The following is a 19937-nucleotide window of genomic DNA, read 5'->3' on the forward strand; positions in this document are numbered from 1 at the left end:
CTGTATTACACAATCTGAGGACCAATTGAAATAACTATGGGTAATTTGTGAGGGCACATGTTAACTGTCTTCAAGGAGTTGAAGGGTTGGAATGTGGGAAACTATTCAATTCCTTAGAGTTTAGAACTAGGAGCAATGAGTCAAAGTTTCAAAGTAACAAAAGTAGTCTCAATATAAGGAAATACTTCCTTATAATTAGAACTATGGAAAGTAAAATTAGCTGCCTTGGGGAGTTCCAGGCATAGGATAAATAACTATATATCAGACATATTGTAGGTGGGGGAGGTTTCTTGTTCAGGCATAGGTTAGACCAGATGGTCTCTGAGGTCCCTTCCAACTCTGAGATTTTGTTTATCCCTAATAATGATCATTTTATTGGTTTTGACCTACCATTCAATGCCTTTAGGATTTGAGCATAATGAATACATCATGTAGCATATTACCTATTTCTCCAAGATTTGTGTCAATCATGAATCTGATGCAAAGCTATGTCTTGACATTCCATTCTATTTCCCTTACTAGACCTTGTATAAAGTATGCTCAATAATTATTTATCAAACTGCTTTGATTCAGACTGTATTTTTCTATTATTCCTTATAGTGGTTTTATGCCTAAGCTATAAAAGACCAATAGCAACCATTTGTAAACAAAAGATGTGGTGGATTTCACATGGACTCTGGCAGTCCTGCTCTATGGACCTCACCCCAAATCCTCCTTTATGCTAATTAAGAAACTAATCTAGGGACAACTGGGATTTTTGACCATAGAATTGAGTTTTGTAGAGAAGGCCCACATATGCAGATGAAATGAACACTGCCTCATGGGATTGGTTTAAGTTTGAATCCAAGGATTATGGTTTAGACAAGAAATTCAGTTCCAACACCCTTAAAATTCTTCCCATCCCAAATATCTGCCTTGGTGTCCCAAAGGATATGTGAGAAGCTTTTCCTGTGCCTTAAGATCTGAAAAAATTAAATTAAAAACTCATTATGTCTCAGGGAAGGTTAATAAGAAAATCCTAAACTAGATTTATCAGCTTAAGGCCCTTCTTTATGAAACTTTATTAAAGTTTCATGAATTAAAAGAGACTCTTCCATATAAACTTCAGCAAGAAGTATTGGAGGAAAGTCACAGAAAGGCTTTCGGGGTCACGTGATTCACAATGGGCCATAAAAGCATGAAACTCAGATGTTTAATGATGGGAAATCACTTTTATTGACCACATTGAAGCTCCCATTGGACATGGGTGATGGTTTAGTTGTCATGGATATGAAAGGAAATTAGTTTAGCACAAACTATGAGTTTGTTCCCACAGCTGACATCTCTGTTATAGTTTAGCTATGGCTGACATTTGAAAAGTGGGAAAGCTTCCATGGAGAGTCCTTTTATTCATATGATCTAATGATCTGATCTACTTCCCTCCCCCTATTTTTCAATATGATTTCCAGGTGAAAATGAGATTTGTGTTCTCGTAAATGTGAGTGCTCCCTCCAGTGGTGCAGATAACAACCTCAGCCACACTTCCAAATACCATACAACTCTAGTTCATGTCCAACATCAATCCTTCACATAGAGCTCACACATTCTACTGAGGATCTTCCTCTAGATGTGGTTTGTTTTTACATTATGAAGGTTAGCAGTTCAGGACATGGGTTGTGCATTTATTATCCCTGGCTCTTGCTCTAAGACCAGCCAATCTCCTTTTCTTATGATGCGTCTCTTTGATGATCCCTTTTATACCATTTCTTGTACACAGTTCATCATCAACTATATCCTGCAGTCCTTTTTTATACCTATCTTGTTTCTTCCCATTGCCCTTTGGTGACCTGCAGTTTTATTCTTTGGAGGTTGTGGTATTCCATGAATCACAGCAATAAAACATCACTAAAATATCCTCAACTCCACCTCCACCTCCTGGTTTTCCTAGCCCACTTCAAGATTCAGCTCACATCTTAACTTCAAGAGGCCTTTCCCTATCCTCCCCACCGCTAGTGTCTTCTGAGACTACTCTCCATTTATAGTTTTAGACTGTATATATTGTATATACAGTTTTTGCAGGTTGTCTCTCCTCTTCCCTCTCCACCCCACCTCTGCCCCATTAGATTATGAATTCCTTGAGAACAATGACTGTTTTTGTCTTTTTTGTATCTCAGGTGCTTAGCACAAGGCTTGGCCCATAGTTAGGGCTGCATATATGCTTGTTAACTAACACTAAGAGTACTAGTATTAAAAAAGACATTTTGTATTCATCTGGCAAATAGCTAAGCAAGGTGTAGCACATGAATTAAATACTGTAGTATATAAAACAATGACTATGATACAGAGAAACAGGACAACTTATATAAATTGATGTACTGTAAAGACGAACCAGGAAGACAGTGTACGCGATGACTATAATTTAAATGAAAAGAGCAGCAGCAAATAAACAAAACTGAATGAAGCAAAATTACAATGATGAAGTTTTGTCTCAAAAAAGAGACATGAAAAGGTACCTTCCCTCTCTTCTTTAAGTAGATCAGGGGCTGAATGCATCAAATATTGCATATATTGCCAGACATTCTCAATATATTTGGTTAGTTTTGCTGAACCATCATTTTTTTCCTCTTTAATTCTTGTTAATAAGAGACTGATCAGGGCAAGATATGTTGAGAAACAAAGGTAATACAACACCAAAGGAATCAATATTTATTTTAAAAAGAAGAAAAGATGGGTTTTTGTTTCAGTGAGATACTTAAGAGTTGTTGAAAGGGTTTTCAGCTTCCCAAATGCAGTGTACCCACCCTTTCCATTCTACTTAATTCTGTACACAGTTCATTTCCATCTGCAATATCTGTCCAAGCTAACCAAATGAGCTGGCCATAAAATTGCATATGAAAATCTGTATAACAAGCATTTTTCATGCACTTGCATTTTCCTTTGTGGATTATTCCTTCACGGTGGCCTAGGAAAAACCTGGAGTCTATGAACTTGGATGAAGAAAAAAAAATTACATCTTTATTTTCACTAACCTCAAACTGAAATTGAGTATTTTCTTCAATTATGAATTTAGGCAAGAAACATGATTCTGAGAAGGGTTCTATAGGTTTTGCTAGACTGTCAAAAGGGTCCATGACACAAAACATTTAGGAAACCTTGACCTAAGGAGTAAAATAAAATAGGGATAGGTAATTGAAAAGGACATTAGAGACTAACTAAAACCTTCATTTTATGATTAAGGAAACAGAGGTCCAAAGAGGGGAAGACCTGAGTCCAAATCTCCTCAGACACTTATTGTCTGTGTGATATTGGTCAGATCACTTATCTTCTATTCACCCCCAGTTTCTTCATCTTTAAAATTGGGTTAATAATAGCACCTCCCTCACAGGAATGTTAGTGAAGATCAAATGAGATAACGTAAAATACTTTGCAAACCTTTAAGTGTTATACACATGCTAGCTATTATTATCAGGGCTTCATTCACAGGAGAAACACTAAATCCTGGTCACAGCTCTATATCTTACCCTGTACAAATATAGTGTTTCCTTCCAACTCAGCTTTTATAATTTCCCAATAGGCAAGTGGTCAAAAGACTGCCTCAACTATTTCCCTTGTCCAATCCATCCTCCCCACAGAGGCTGAACTGATATTCTTAAATCCAAGTTCTATATGTCCTTCCCTTGCTCAAAAGGCAACAGTGTTTCCCCTATTAGCTCCAAGATAAAATATAAGCTCTTCTGTTTAGCATTTAGAGCCCCATCACTTAGTGATAGTGATGATAAATGAGAAAGGACCCCAAATATATGAAAATGTTAGTAGTAATATTTGATTATGATATTAATAACAATATTTGTGAGAAGAAAGCTGGAGACCAAATATTTACCCAGTGATTAGGGAATTGTTGAACAAATTATGGCATCTGAATGGAATATTATTGTATTAGAAAGAATAATACATTTTAAAAATTCAGAAAAACATTCAAACTCTTATGTGAAGTGATTCTGATTGAGAAAAGCTGACCAAAAGAAGAATACACACGCATCATTTATTGCAGATAAAGTCAACATGGAGAGGCACCAAAATTCTGATCAAATGCTGAAATTAATCAATGTTCCCACCATATTGCCAAAGGTAAAAGGTACGTCCTTCCTTTCTATTAATAATCAATAATTAAACTGTTTCCTCAAGGGATGTTTAGGTAAGGGTCTCTTTGGTTATCAAAACAAAAAGGTATCCGTCAATTTGTTTTCTTTAAAGACAATACATCAAAGTGGCATGGTAGGAGCAGTGTGGTCTCTAATGAGGCACACTTTAGGAAAAGATAAATGTCAGCAACACACAGTGGGGATAGAACAAGACAGGGAAGGACTTTGAACAGAACTTCACGGACAACCTTTGAGCTCTTTAGAATCTCCACCTAACTTCAAGGATTGGCTGAATAGGTAGAAAAGATTGGGTATTTCACCCTCTCTGGAGCAGACATATCTGCAAGAAAAGACGTGCTTTTCCCCGCTTCATTTAAAGGGATTTGCTGAGCTCCCTGGGGAGTGATGAATTGGGGCCCGTGCTGACTTTCAGCATTTGAGTGACGCCTCAGACAAGGTGCTGGAGATGCACAATTGTAAGGCCATTTTATCTCCCTTCTCTTATTGCTTTCTCTCCTCACCATACACTTAGCAAATTTGAATCCAGCAAGGAAATTCACGAGCAAGACCTCTTACCACCACTGCAAATGATTGCCCTGCCATGCCTAACTCAGCTAGTGTTATTAGACCCCAGCATTATGAAGAATCCTTCCATTTCCAACAGGCCATTTGGATTATTTGTTTTGAGGTTAATAGTAAAGCCTCAATAGCGGTGTCATAATAAACACACAGCCCTCCTAATGTATCCTGAATCTGGCTGCTCAAATGTTCTTTAGAAATATACCACCTTTCGCTGCATAACCATTTGTTTCCTAAACCTGAAACCAAGAGAGAGAAGAGAGAAGATGGCAAATGAAATCTTCACTCAACTTGTAACATAAGAGCGGCAGCTGTTATCAGCTTTACATTTTAACGAATGTCATTGCTTCTGAGGCTTATGATAATATCTTTTATTGTTGAGTATAACCATCATTAAAGGTCACCATTCCATAGGCCGTATCACTCAAGGCTGTGGGAGATTCCACTTTGGATAAATTCACAATTTTTCTTCCTAACAAGGTGATTGTATCAGGATTCGAACGTTCAAGAGTGCCAGGTTATAGATTAAAGCCCTTTGTATCTGGGAAGCCAAGCTGGGTCCTGGCAGCTTCAGGATTTTGAGTCAAGCATTGAAGGTCCCAAAGTCAAGAGGGATGATTAAAGAAGGTCTTTGGAGCCTTTGAAATACAGATAAAGTACAACACTCCTCTATGGGGTTAAATTGGAATTTCTTTCTCTCTTGACAAGGCCATATGCTTTTTCAAGGACTCATAATTTTAATCTTATTCTCAACCTTTCATATGAACATTGAAATGGCTCCTTTATGGGAGTGATGCTTTTTTGTATTAAATATATGAATTTTACAGGCTTTAAACTCTGTTATATATGACATATTTGGTATGGAAATTGTTGTCTCCCTAGAACTCAGTGGCTTAGTACCACTTTTCAATATATCTTTTTTATACTGCTAGGAAGGAATATTATGTTTTTAGGGCAATAAATAGATGTAGATATAAATATAGATATATACATACAAATGTATGTGATTAAATTTGGAGCAGGGGGGAGTGTAGAAGTAGCTCTACATTTTTATAAGTATAGAAGAGCTTCCAGTGTGGAAACTCCCTCTACTATATAACAGCAATTTGCCTGTGTCTTAAAGTCATAGGGAGTTGCCTGAGAGATTTAATGACTTGCCCAAGGTCACAAAATCAATGTGTTTAAAAAATTAGACTCAAACCCAGATCTTTCTCACAAGACCAGCCCTGTATGTTCTGTATACCATGTACTTATGCTATGCATATGTACATACATATATGTGTGTATACATACATATATAATACACACACATATTTGTGTGTGCATTCATCCCAAGAAGAGCTCGCATAGAGAAATGGCTACAGCTAGAAATGCTTCCTGTGATCCCAAACAATTCAGCTACAGCCTTCCCAAAACCTGACAGCTCTCACCTGGGTCTGAGTTACTCTCCGCAAGCAACCTGATCTGCTCTACAACAGCAACTCGTCTGTTAACTACTAGTGGCAGACTCCAGCTCTTCCTCCTCTTCAAATCTCCTACTATATACAAGTCACTTCATGTTTCCATATTTGCAGCACAATACAGCACAGCTGTGAACAACTTGGGGCTCTCTCCCTGTGGTGGTTCTGTCCCTGGTGCTGATATCTTAGATTTCAGTGCTTAGGACCACAAGATCCAGAACAGAAACTAGAAAGAAAAGAGTATAAAATAAGTACAGCAGGTATAAAACATCAATTTGCTTTCTCCACTTTGTTGAGTTTAATGGGACAGATTGTCTATCTTTCTGGAATATGTTCAGATGAAATAATCATGGGACCCAGTAATTTGGAATCAGCTTCTCACCTCTAGCTCTCTGGGAATTCAGTAGTGCCCATTGCTTCTCCTTCTCTACCTCCCATGCACATCCAAATGTTTCTTTGTATCTGATGGGAAGTGATGTCCAAGACAATAATAAATAAGTGGAGGGCTCTAGGGTTACATAACTCCGGTGTAATTAAATTGAATGCAACCTGGAAATCAAAACAAATTACTTATCATAAGAACAATTTATGACTTCAGACAGCCCAGCTCTGGAGGAATGAAAGAGGAACAGGATGCAAGGAAAGGAGAGGGGTAGGGAAAGTGAACGACATTGGTTAAGATAAATAGAATAGGTTTCCATACTAATGGTAAATCAGCAGTGCAATTATTTATCTTGTAATGCAAATACAAATGGAACAATATTCTGCAAAATGGTTGAAGACCAATATTAGAAAGGAGGCTCAGAAAATGAGAAACTGCATAATGCTGCTATTAAAAATGAAGGTAAATAAAAATTAGATGAGCCAAAATAAATGCTTCACTGAAAAACCAGAGTCTTACAAAAAGCTTATACAAGGCAGTGTTCCACCATCAGCAGAGGGTCACTAATAGCCAGCACCCTGACTACAGATATAGGTAGTTATGATCAAATATCTATGCGAAGAAGAGATGGCTTGCCTTGCTATATATCCACAGTAATTGCTGTTTGGGGAAGGACAATGAAGTGTGTAACATTGGCTCTCTGTCCCTAATCCTAAATTATGTCAGGACCAGGAAGGCAGTCATATGAAATAAGTTTGAATGACTCCAGACTGCCATTCTCCAGGACCAGATATAATTTAGTTTAAAATTTTAAAAGGCTCAAGACAGAAATTCAAGGCCATAGCAATGATCCGGAATATGTCCCTGAGTTTAACATTCTCACTTCAGCTAAGGCTCCAGAATATATGATATCTCAGCTCTAAGTAAGTGAGCCAGACCACTGGAGAAGGTCCCAGTGCCCATCAACATATCATTGCCAGCTTGCCAGACCAATGGGAGAGAACCCACACAGATTCGCTGGGAGGAAATCCTGCTTAACTAATCTTTCTATCTTCTCTGGGGGAGACTGCAGAAGAGATCAATGATCAAACTGTGTACATGGCACAATCTAATGACTTTTCAGAAATCTTTTAACAGTTTTTTTTGTAACTGAAAGTTCAAGTTGGGCCTAGCATAGATAAAGAACTTTTAATACAGCAGAAAACAAAGAGTCAGGAAAACCACTGCCAGTCCAGAGGATAAGTAAATGGAAATCCACCATTCTCTTCCACTCAACAGTCTGGATTGACAGCAGAAAACACCATGGGGTTTTACTAATCGCAGATTTGAAATGAGTTATGTTTATGGAGAAGGAAGGCAATTGGTCCTTAAAGGAAACAACCACAAGGGCTCAAGTTTGGCATGGAGCAAGTTAAATAATTTGTTGTTGGATGAGAAATTATATATTTTGGTTGCAGAGGCTATATGTGCAAACAAAAAATTGTCACATGAAAAGGGAAACTTTAGAGCAGTGAGAAAGAATGTAAAGCAATATTATGATCATTTGTAATCAACACACAACTGCATATATGAATGTTAAAGGCAAGTAATATCAACTCAGAGTTTCTTCAATGCCTCCTATACCTTAGATGAAAGTTTTAATAACTGAAATTAAATCAGTACCCAGGAAATGAATAATGTTCATCCAGTATCAGGATTAGACTAGAAGGTGCTTCCATAAGGATCTTTGGTGGATAGGGCAGGAGATGGGTACCAGGAAACAAGGGCATTGAAGGGGACTAGAAGGCTCCCAAATATGGAGGAAATTATTATTTTTAATTGCCTTTGACTGCCCTTCCCCCATACCCATTATTGCTCACATAGCTAACACCTTAGTTCAGGCTTTCATTTCTTATTACCTAGACAATTGCAATGGTCTCTATTTAGACTCCTTGCCTCAAGGCTCTCCCCACTCCAACCCATCCTCTACACAGTTGCCAAAGGAATTTTCCTTTAGTGCAGTTATGACCCTGTCACTGCTCTTCTCAAAAATTCCAGTGTCTCCATATTGCCTCTAGAATCAATTGTAAACTGCTATGATTTCTAAGCCCCAACCTATCCTTCTAGCCTCATTATTCGGTGTTCCCTTTACTTGATTCTACTATCCAACCAATCTGACTTTCTCTGAATGGCACTCCATCTTCCATCTCTATGTCTATACTCTAGGCATCTCTCATGCCTCAAATATACCTCACCTATGCTTCATAGAATCCAATCCAAACTTTTAAACTTTTATTAAGTGCTTACTACATGCCAGGCCTATGCTAAGTGCTGGGGATGCAATTAATAAAAAGAAAGACAGTCCCTGTCCTCAAGAGCTTCCAATCTAATGAAGAAAGGCAACATACAAAATGGGGCAAGAAAGCAGGGGAGTGGCCAGAGAGTGCCCAGAATGGAGGCATCATATTCTTTGGAGTTGAAACCTGACAAATTACCAGATGCAGAGTGAAGAGATCCCTATCTTCTAGCATGATATAGCACCACCTTATAGATGAATATTTTCTTTATCCTTCCAACTCCCACTGCCCTCCCACCCTTAACCACTTTGTAGTTAAATCCCTAGTCTTTATTTTATATATATTTATATATTCATATATTATCTTCCTATGATAGAATGTAAGCTCCTTGAATGCAAATACTGTTTAATTCTTTGTATTCATATCCCCAGTGCCTAGTTTGGTGCCTAAAAGGCTGGATAAATGCCACAGTACTTAACGAGTATACATTGATTGATTATTTTTGCTCACTGTGTGTTAGAACCTGACCGTTACTCCAAATTTCTCTTTGTCCCTCCTTTTTTCTTTTTTTTCTCCTTTTTTCTTGACATTGACTCAGAACTCCAAGAGTCCTACCCCACCCCCTCTCTACTCTTCAGTTTTTCAGACCTACTTATTCTTGGGTACATTTGTCTTTTCTGCTGCTTCTCTATCTCATTCTCCAAAGGTGGTCATTAATCAGCTCTTGATTTTGGTGCAGGGGGTGGGGGTATGTAGACTTTCCTTTCCCACTTCCCCCTGACTACTGACCCTTAGAAACCTCATTGGTTCCACAATCTACTGGGTTAGTGAGGACAGTGATGAAAAACCTGTGAAAACCCATATGAATGATTAAACAAAGAAAAACCCTCCCTTGGGAGACTGTGAAATTTCACACACTGGGAGTCTAAAAATGACATAGCTATGTCCATCTGTTAGGGCATGACTGAACAAATCTGGATAAGCAAGTGTAATGGAATATTCTTATACCATAAGAAACAGCAAATATGGAGAATTTGGAGTAGCATAGGAAGACTTGTATGAACTGACACCATGAAGTAAGCAGAACCGAGAAAACAATACATTATCCATTGATGCTAAAGTAATATAAATGAAAATAACAATAAAGTGAAGACACATGCTATAGAATTATCATGACAGTCTGGGCCCTGGGGAAGAGAAAAGAAAATGTCACACACCACTTTTGTTGGAAAGGTGGGTGATTCTGTGTGTGCAATCTCTTATACACTGTCAGACATAGTTGTTCTGTTTGTTGGGTTTTCTTCGTTATAAGGGAAGGCTAAAGGGATTAGAGGTTAGGAAGGGGCATATCTGGAACTGTCTGCAATGTAGAAACAAAAAAACAGTAGTAAAACTGAGAATAAGTAAATAACTAAAAATTAAAATGTATACTTTCTTTTTCCCTGTTCCTTATCTCCCAATCTCTGTTCCTCCCCTCATTCTAATTCTTTCTGGTATAATTTAAGCAGCATACTTCCTAGAACCTGGAATAAGATAGATCCCCTTCTAGTTTTCTGATTCTACTTTATCAGTTTTTACCTTGGGAGACAAAGATTAGAAAGCAGTGAGAACTGTGATGGATAGAAGGAAAATGGGTTCATGCAGTGTATTAATTTTGTAAAAATGAAGGAGCAGATGAATACTTAGACAAATGTCCTAGATAGAAGTTCTTTCCCAGGATATCCCAACAAGTTACCTAAGAAAGGGTTCCACTGGTATAGTGGCAGCCATGCTGGCCCAGGAATCAGGGAACCTGGGTTCAAACCTCAGTTCTCTTGCTTACTGCCAGGATGGTGTAAGGTTAGCCATTTCACCTTCCCCTATTTCATCATCTGGAAAGTGAGATCTCAGTGAAGGTTCAAAAGAACAAACAATCATCTTTCCTCTCCATAGCAAAAAGGTAGAAGGCTACAAGGGCAGAATATTATCTACATTGTTAGGTACAGTCATTGTTTCAGGTGTTTTGCTTAATTGTCATTGGGTTGGGGATGTTTTTGGTCATGAGAGATGAAGGTGAGAATTGACCATGATGTAGAAACAAAGGCATTTTAAAAAAGATTAAAAATTTTAAAAGGATTGTATTAGATTACCTCTAAGGTCTCTTTTGGATAAATCTAGTGAAAGTCAACTTCAAAAGTAGACTTAGAGGGGGGAAAAGTTACCAAAGGACAGCCTAAGATGAGGGAGCATGGCAGGGAGGTTGTTTTGGTGATGGAAATGGTAGAAAGTTGTGAGCTAATTATGTGTGTCTCCAGTCCAGCTGCCTTACCTGAGTCACTAACCAGCCACTAATATCATATTCTGATTCACCATCTGTACTGTAGGGACAGGTCTAGGTGGAGAGAGATAAGACAAACTTTGCAAACTTCATGGTTTTCCCCAGATAATGTCATGCTCCTGTTGACACTGTTCCCCCGACATCTGATAAATTGGACTGTCCAAACCCTAGAGACTGACAACTGTCCCTTTCCCTGTCTTGCAGTATGCTGGTGAAGTCCCAGAAAACCGAGTGGAAGTTGTGGTAGCCAACCTCACTGTGATGGACCGAGATCAGCCTCATTCTCCCAACTGGAATGCTGTTTACCGTATCATCAGTGGAGACCCATCTGGACATTTTAGCATCAGAACAGATCCTGTTACCAATGAAGGAATGGTCACTGTTGTAAAGGTGGGTCTCTGCTCTTCTCCCCATCTTTCATAGCCACTCTTCCAAATGTCCCCAAACTACTCCTGCTGTTTGGTCTCATATAATGTTGTAGAATTGGCCTGGTTGTTGGGAAATCTACATTTTAGTCCTGACTCTGGCCCTAACTCTCTGTAACCTTGGGTAATGCAATGTAAATTGATAAACATATCTTGAGCACCTACTCTGTGCAAAGCACTAGAGATACAAAGACAAAAATGAAGTACTCCCTGTCCTTAAGGAGTTTACATTATACTAGGGGAGGAGGAGGACACAATATATATGCAGCTAAGTAAATACAAAGGATATACTTATATAAAGCATTTACAAAGTTTTTTCAATATGGACAAAGCACTAAGAATTGGGACATCAGAAAGGCTTTGTGTAGGACATGGCCCTTGATCTGTGCTTTGAAGAAAACTAGGGATTTTATGAGGTGGAGGAGAGGAGAGAGGGCATTACAGGAATGGGACACAACATGTACAAAAACTGGGAGGCAGGAGATAGGGTTCCATGTATACTTTTTCCCTCCAGGCCTCAGTTTGCTCACCTGTAATCTGATAAGGTTGGAATAAATGATTTCTATGGTTCCTCTCAGCCTTTGTAGGCTGATTTCAGCTATCAAATGGAATAGAAAAGTGAAAAGTCCCCATGGAACTATTACTGTACTTTTTAAAGTCTCTTCATGCTCATTAATATGGCATGTGTCAGGCTTAAGAGCAAAGTATAACAGGTTTATGTAGACCAAGCAGGAGATGGGATTATGGTGTATTTCCAGACCATGAAGGAGGGGCACTCTTACCACCAAAGTTACCTCTCTTACTTCTCACAAATTAGAAAATTGAAGTAGGGGAAGTGACCTACCTAAGACCATATAAGTTACAGGCAGCAGAACTATGATTTGCACCCAAGAACCCTGACTTTAAATCTAGCTCATCACCAGGGGTGATCTGGTAAATACTTAACAGCCAGTTTTCAAGGGAAACACACACACACACACACACACACACACACACACACGCACAACTTTTAAGCATAATCTGTATTTTTAACATTTTCTCTATCACTTTCTCAAGTTTAGACAATCAACAAAATAATAAATCAAGCTCTGATTCATAGCATTTGCTGGTTTCCAAGATGTAAACATTCATACTAAAAACTTAACAATCAGCTCTTGAACCAATACAAGCTGACTCCAGCACATCTCCAATTACTGTTGTTTGTGTAGAGCTTTCTCTTAGGAAAACTGCTGGAGATCTCTTGGGAAAGAACCCCCATTTAAATTATCTGTCAACCCAATGATTTCTCCACTCCACCCTTTCCCAAAGTCAGTGCATTACATGGTATTAGGAAGTGACATACTCTGTCATTACTGTTACCTTCCCTCTCACCTCCTCTTAAAAAAGTGGCAGGTACAGGAAGGGACCGGGAATCTTAAGTCTTCTCCATTGCCATTCTGGGCCTCACCATCCAGGCTGATAATTGGGGCCAGCCTAGGCATCTGCCTCTGTGGTTATTATTCTGCACAGTCAGGGCTTAGCTACATTGGTAGGACATTCTGTGAATCATTTCCCAGATAAGAGTCCTACAGATGTTTCCACGGACTATCAAGAACCCAGGGGAAGTTTGAATAGGTGGCTGTGATCCAGGGGTGTATGCCTTCCATGTACTGTGCACTGCAACTGAAAAGAATTATTTATGCCGCTGCGAACAAAGACCTGCTCCTGTTTGAAAAGAGTGACCTTCACATGCCAAAAGTAGAAGTGAAAAGGAGAGAGAGGCCAATAAAATATGACTCTGGTTTCAAATGGGAAGGGGGGTGGGGGGAAACATTTCAGAAAGACTTTAGGGAAACAACTGCTTTCTTAAAGCAGAGAACCAGCAGTGCACAGTATGTGAACTCGGTGTGATAAGAGACTGACATTAATAGGGACATTGAGCTGGGCAGTCCAGGGGTAGAATCTTAGTGAAAAAGCTTAGAACAGAACGACCCAGTAAATTCAGTCCTTGAATCATCATCATCATCATCACTTGCATTTATATGGTGCCTACTGTGTGCCAGGCACTGTGCTAAGTGCTTTATAAAAATTATTTCATTTGATCCTCACAACAACCCTGGGAGGTAAATGCTATCATTATCCCCATTTTGCAGTTGAAGAAACTGAGACAAACAAAAGTTAAGTGACTTGACCAAGATCACAAAACTAGTAAGTTCCTAAAGCTGGATTTTACTCCACGTCTTCCTGACTCCAGGCCTATCTACGGTGCCAGCTGCCTAGGGATCATGGAGTACAGCCCTAGAGATGAAAAAGTCTCAAAAAATGCCTGCCAAAAAATTCTGCTAGGGATTTTTTTTCTTTCAGCACTTTCAATGTGAATGTGTATATAGTTTGTATGTAGTATGTATGTGTATATTTGTATGTGTATATACATATCAGTATATATGTATGTGTGTATATTTGTGTGTGTGTATAAACATATATGAGAGGGGCAGCTAGGTGGCGCAGTGAATACAGCACCAGCCCTGGAGTCAGGAGGACCTGAGTTCAAATCCAGCCTCAGACACTTAATACAAAAACTAGCCATGTGACCTTGGGCAAGTTACTTAACCCAATTACCCTACTCTTCCCCCTCCAAAAAAAAGTATAAATACATATGAGACAGTAAGGAAGGAAAGGATTGAGAGCAGAATTATTTGGCAGGCATTTCTTGAATCCCTTATTCTAATATGCTATCCCATGATTCCCTAGGTGATGCAATGAATAGAGCACTAGGCTCTATGACTATATAATCATCACCAGGTGTTTGTTGAAAATCTCTTGTACATGAAACAAATTGATTAAAGGGAATTAAATGACTCTTTAAGCTTTTTTAAAGAGAGATTGAAGGTGGGGAATGGCAGCAGGAGAGACTCCTAATTTCAGATGGATATATCACCCAGGATCAACAGTTATCTTATAGCTGGGATTAGTCATTATCCTTGGGAGAGTATGAGACTATCTATGTGGTATAGTTTGAGTGATTCCTTGAAGCCCCCCAAGCCAAAATATTTCCTTCATTGTATGTCATAGTATCTGAAATCCTATCATTACACATACATTCCTTTGTGTATGCTATGCCCATGGGACATTCAACTTGAAATGTCCAGAGACAATTGGTGACATAAGATTATTTAGTTCAAGAGAGAAACTAGGGCTATATATGTAAATCTGGGAGTCATCTTCCTAGAGATAATAGATGACCCCATGGGAACAAATGAGTTAGCACAAATGGAAAAGAGAAGAGGACCCAGAACAGAGTCTTGTGTACACCCGAGATTAATAGGTATGACCTGGATGAAATTCCAGCAAAGAAGAGAAGAAGTTATCAGACAGATAGGAGGAGAATCAGGGGAGAAGAGTATAATGAAACCCAAGCAAGGAGAGAATGTACAGGTAGAGAGGGTGATCAACAATATTAAGGGTTGCAGAGAGGTCAAGAAGGATGAAAGTTAAGAAAAGGCCCTTAAGAGAATATTGCTAATTGAACAGTGAAGTTGGAAGTCAGATTGCAGAAGATTTAGAAGAGAGGCAGAACAAAGGAAGTGAAGGTACCCAGTGTAAATTACTTTCTCGAGAAGCTTAGCCAGGAAAAGAAGAGATATAGGATGATAGGTAGCCAGAGGATCAGATCAAGTGATAGTTTTTAAGGACAAGTGAGATTTCAGTGGAATAAAATATAAGCTTTTTGAGGACAAGGACTATTTTTTAACTCTCATATCCCTGCTACCTACTTTGTAAATAGTAGATGGTTAACCAATGCTTATTAAATTGAATTGAATGGTAGGTGTTTAATAAATTTTGGTTAATTAAATGTATATCACTTAGTAGAATATATGAGAATTTGACCTTGCATGACTATTTAAAACCTGTAGAGGTGTCTTTCTCTCCCCCTTTCTCTTCATATATAACAAAATCAAGCTGAAGAAATGCTTCTAGTATACAAGGGGCCTCCTTTTAAATAAATAGAAGTTGGGGCAGCTAGGTGGTGCAGTGAATAGAACACTGGCCCTGGAATAAGAAAGACCTGAGTTCAAATCTGGCCTCAGACACTTAACACAAAAACTAGCTGTGTGACCCTGGGCAAGTCACTTAACCCCAATTGCCCTCCAAAAAAAAAAGCCGACAGATAGATAGATAGATAGATAGATAGATAGATAGATAGATAGATAGATAGATAGATAGATAGAAGTTAAATAAATGGACCTGAGTCCATAACTGGGATCTTTGTGTTTATCAAATGCTAGGGTAGTAGATACATTTGCCTCTGTATGTTGTATAGCAAACCCATTCCAGTGATCAATATCTCTAATATTTAACCAATACCATATTATTTTAGAAATTATACTATGTAGTATTGTTTGAGATCTGGCACTGGGAGACCTTCTTCATTCTTACTTGTTTTCTTTATTTTCCCAGAGATTCTTAATCTTTTTATCCCCATATGAATTTTATTATTTTTTCTAGTTTTACATAAAATAATTTTTAGTATTCTAGTATTTTCTAGTTTTAAATAAAGTAATCTTTTGACAATTTATTTGGAATGGCATTGAATAAGTATTATAATGTAGGTAGAGTTGTATTTTTATTATATTAGTTCATCCTACCCATAAGCAATTAATGTATTTCCATTTTTTAGGTTTGTCTTTGTTGTATAAATAATGATTTGAAAGTTGTATTTACAGAGTTCTCATATATCTTGGTAGATAGACTTTTAAGTATTTTATATATCCTATAACAATTTTAAATGGAATTTCTCTGGAAACTAAAAGGATGGCCATCAGTTGAAGAATGGCTAAATAACTTGTGACATAATCAACATGGTGAAGCATTATTATACTGTGAGAAATAAAGTTTTTTCAAACCAGAAGAATAATTTATGCCATAAGAGTAATATTATAAAAATAAATGATTCTGAAGAGTTTTGTGAACTGAGGAAGAATGAAAAGAACAAAACCAGGAGAACAATTTATACAATAATAACAACTTTGAGAACTATGATACCATGACCATCTGTGATTCCAAAATATCAGTGATGAAACATTTTATCCACTTTTTGACAGAGGCGAATATTTAGCATACAGAATGGAATATGTATGTATGTATGTATAAGCATGCATATACATACACATGTCTATATGTTTATGCACACATGCATGCTTTTGTGTGTGTTATGTATGTCTTTGTGTATGTGTGTGTGTGTGTGTAGCCAATGAGGGAATCTGTTTATTTGACTGTGCATATTTGTTATGTTTTTTTTTTCTATTTTTCTTTTTTTTTTCAATGAGGTAGGAGTAGGAAGAAGAGAAAAAGATTTGTTAATTAAAAATTTTAATAAAGAGGTTAGACTGCTATAGATGACATTACATATTCTTTCAGACAAGGTCATAATATTGTTTTGCTTAATTTTTTTTTACTTTATTATAAGAGACATCTCATGGAGTAATGCTAATCTGTATTTATAATGTAAAATTAAATCAATATAGAGTTTTAAAAATAACAGTAACAAGACCTGAAAGAATATAGAACCTTGGAGGAAAAACAGGAAAGCATTTCCTTCACAAAAATGACTTTCAGGTTTTTCTTCTCATTTTGGTTTAAGGAAAGAGTTAACCTTGAAAGTGGAGTTAACCTTAAAGGTACTGCTGAGGTGGGGAAGGAGATTAGGATATAGGGAGAGGGAAATGTTCAGAGTCAAACAGGGATCAGCTGTCCTAGAAATAAAACTCCAGCTTTCCTCATTCTGAAAGCCATTGGTCTTCAGTTGGACTCTGCCTCCACCTTGATTCCCACCCCAAATCTCAGGCATTTTAAAACCTTTAGGGTTCTATACCCCCAGTAGGATCAGTGGCATTTATTATTTTTCCTTCATGGCTGTATCTGTTAATCCTTGCTTATTCAGGGAGAAATAATTCAAATTAAAAGCCAAGTGGAAATAAGATGGTGGCAATTATATCCACCCCAATGATAGGGTTTGTCGGAGCTTCAAGGCATTGCTAGTGCTGTCTGCTGCTGTCAGCCTAATCAATAGGTAACATTTCCAGTGACATGAAGATGGAAAGCGTTAGCCTCGTGAGAAGAAGGAGATACAGCGGAACCAAAATGAGATTCCTTTCTGCTGTCTGCTGACTGTTTTCTCGATGGGAGCCAACTCCCCTGGAGGAGTCCTCTATCCCTCACAGCCAGGCTTCTGTGAAAGAGCTAGATTAGAATCACAGATAAGCAGGCACCACTTCAATCCAGGCAGCTCATCCACAGGTCCCATGGATTGTGCATAATAGAGAAACTGTATTTATTATTTTTTTAAGTCAATGCAATGTTTTTCTTTAAAAATTCAATTTGGAAGCTGTTTAAGACAAGCATCTTGTCTTGTCATGTTTCAGCTCAGGAAGCATTCTCAAATTGGTACAAAGTTAATTTGCAGTTAAATCATCATTTTAGACATTTTCTCTGACTTATAAGTGAAAGGAGAACAAAAGGGTGGCAGAATCCCATCATAGCAAGTTGTGACTCAAATAAGCTTTGTTCTCACTGATACTGGATATAGAGATGGAATGAGCCTTGGACATCATCCAGTTCAACCCCCTGTTTCATGGAGTAGAAAATGAGACCCAGGAAAATAAAGTGACTTGTCCAAGGTCATACAATTAGGAAGTAGCAGAGCCCAGATATGAACCTTTGGACTTAAAAACCAGTGTTCTTGTCACTATGACACAAACATTAGCTTTTTAGAGAGCACTTGGAGCTCATGTAGTGCCTGGCACATAGTAAATGCTTTACAAACACTTTTTCATTCATTTAATTTATTCTCACAGATGCTGCAGTATAATCTGCAACATCCCCAACCCAAGAGAACCACCCCTCTGAAAAAACGGACTCTGGTTTGGAAACAACACATTCCCAGAACCCCTGCTTGTCAGGACCTCCATTCCTTCTATTTCCTTCCATTCTTTCCCTTCCCTTGTTGCTTCCTTCTTTTCTTAGGGACCAGTGTCAATGACACACTAAATTTCCAATGCAGTAAAAAGTAGGGATCCCCCCCCCAAACACACACACGTTACAGGGCATCTGCCCTCTAAGAATGACTCTCACTCTGGCTTTCCCCTCTACATAGTCAGTGGCACATGCAGCCACAAAACTCAGTTCTGTCTAGAGATGGAGATGTAAGTGTGCCCTGGAGCCCCAGGAAGAGCTATCCAGTTTGGGCAGAAATGCAGTTTTGAAGCAGGATCCTTCCTTGCTATTCCAATCAATCTTTCGTGTGCCTTCTTGTTTACAGTGTCTTTAGAAGTTGTCCTCCCATTATCTTCATAGGAAATCCTCTCTCTCCAAGGCCTGCTCTTCTTCCCTGCCCCAATTTTTAAAAAGCATCTCCCTCAGGCCCAGCTCTGATTACAAAAGGGTGAAGTTTGAAAGAAAAAAAAACATAACTTCATTTAATCCTTAAATTCGGTCATATCCAACTCTTCATGACCCCATCTGGGTTTGTTTTGTTTTTATTTTTTGCAAAGATTTGCAAAAAAATTGGAGTGGTTTGCCATTTCCTTCTCCAACTCATTTTACAGACAAGGAAACTGAGTTGATCAGAGTTAAGTGACCTGCCCAGGATCACACAGCTAGTAAGTGTCTGAGGCTGGATTTGAATTCAGGAAAATAAGTCTTTGTGACTTCAGGTCTGGCACTCTATCCACTGTGCCACATAGCTCCCCCATATCCTCAAGATATCCTTGTGTAATTATTGTCTCCATTTTACAAATGAGGAAACTGAGGCTTAGAGAGGTTAAATGACTTGCCCAAGTCATACCGATAAGTATCTGAGAGGATTCAAATCCACACCCTCCTAACTCTAAGTACAGCATGCTTTCCATTATGCTATGCTGCCTGCTTTGGTCTTATTAGTTCTCTATCTGACCACCCTTTGAAGTGGGTAGAGCAAGTTTTATCTCCATTTTACAGATGACAACACTGAGACTCAGAGAAGTTAATTGATTTGTCAAGCACATAGATGGTAAGCAGCAGAACTAGGACTAGGAATAAACTCTTCTGACTCCCAGTCACATGTTCTACTACATTGTAACTCCTTCATAACTTTGTAGGGCTGATTGGAAAGACTTTATCAGATGATGAAACAAGGACCCTAGGTCTTGATTTTCATAATTTGTTGTCCAAGTTGCCTGTGCTACCCAAGGAGAATGCTCTGTCTTAGGCAGTCACAATCTTGGTTTTAATACCTGTAAACATATAGTACCACAAGTATACAGATAAACAGGTCTTAGAGATAAGATGGTTCACTTATCCATGCATTTTACAAATGAGGAATTGAGGCCAAAAGGGGGAAGTAAAACGACCAGGGTTGCAT

The 19937-nt window shown here is 38.3% G+C and overlaps 1 protein-coding gene across 2 annotated transcripts in view; it reads left to right on the forward strand.

Moving 5' to 3' along the window:
- Nucleotides 1-19937, forward strand: part of CDH4 (cadherin 4) — a 464937-nt gene that overhangs the window by 396301 nt on the left and 48699 nt on the right. For both annotated transcript variants that reach the window (XM_069072522.1, XM_069072523.1), the window contains one exon: nt 11340-11525. In XM_069072522.1, the coding sequence (XP_068928623.1) occupies nt 11340-11525 (186 nt within the window). The remainder of the gene's footprint in view (nt 1-11339; nt 11526-19937) is intronic.

Source organism: Petaurus breviceps, unplaced genomic scaffold (assembly GCF_028583685.1).
Source record: "Petaurus breviceps papuanus isolate PSGF00001 unplaced genomic scaffold, PetGlider_PUasm1.0 90847, whole genome shotgun sequence".
Classification (NCBI taxonomy): domain Eukaryota; kingdom Metazoa; phylum Chordata; class Mammalia; order Diprotodontia; family Petauridae; genus Petaurus; species Petaurus breviceps.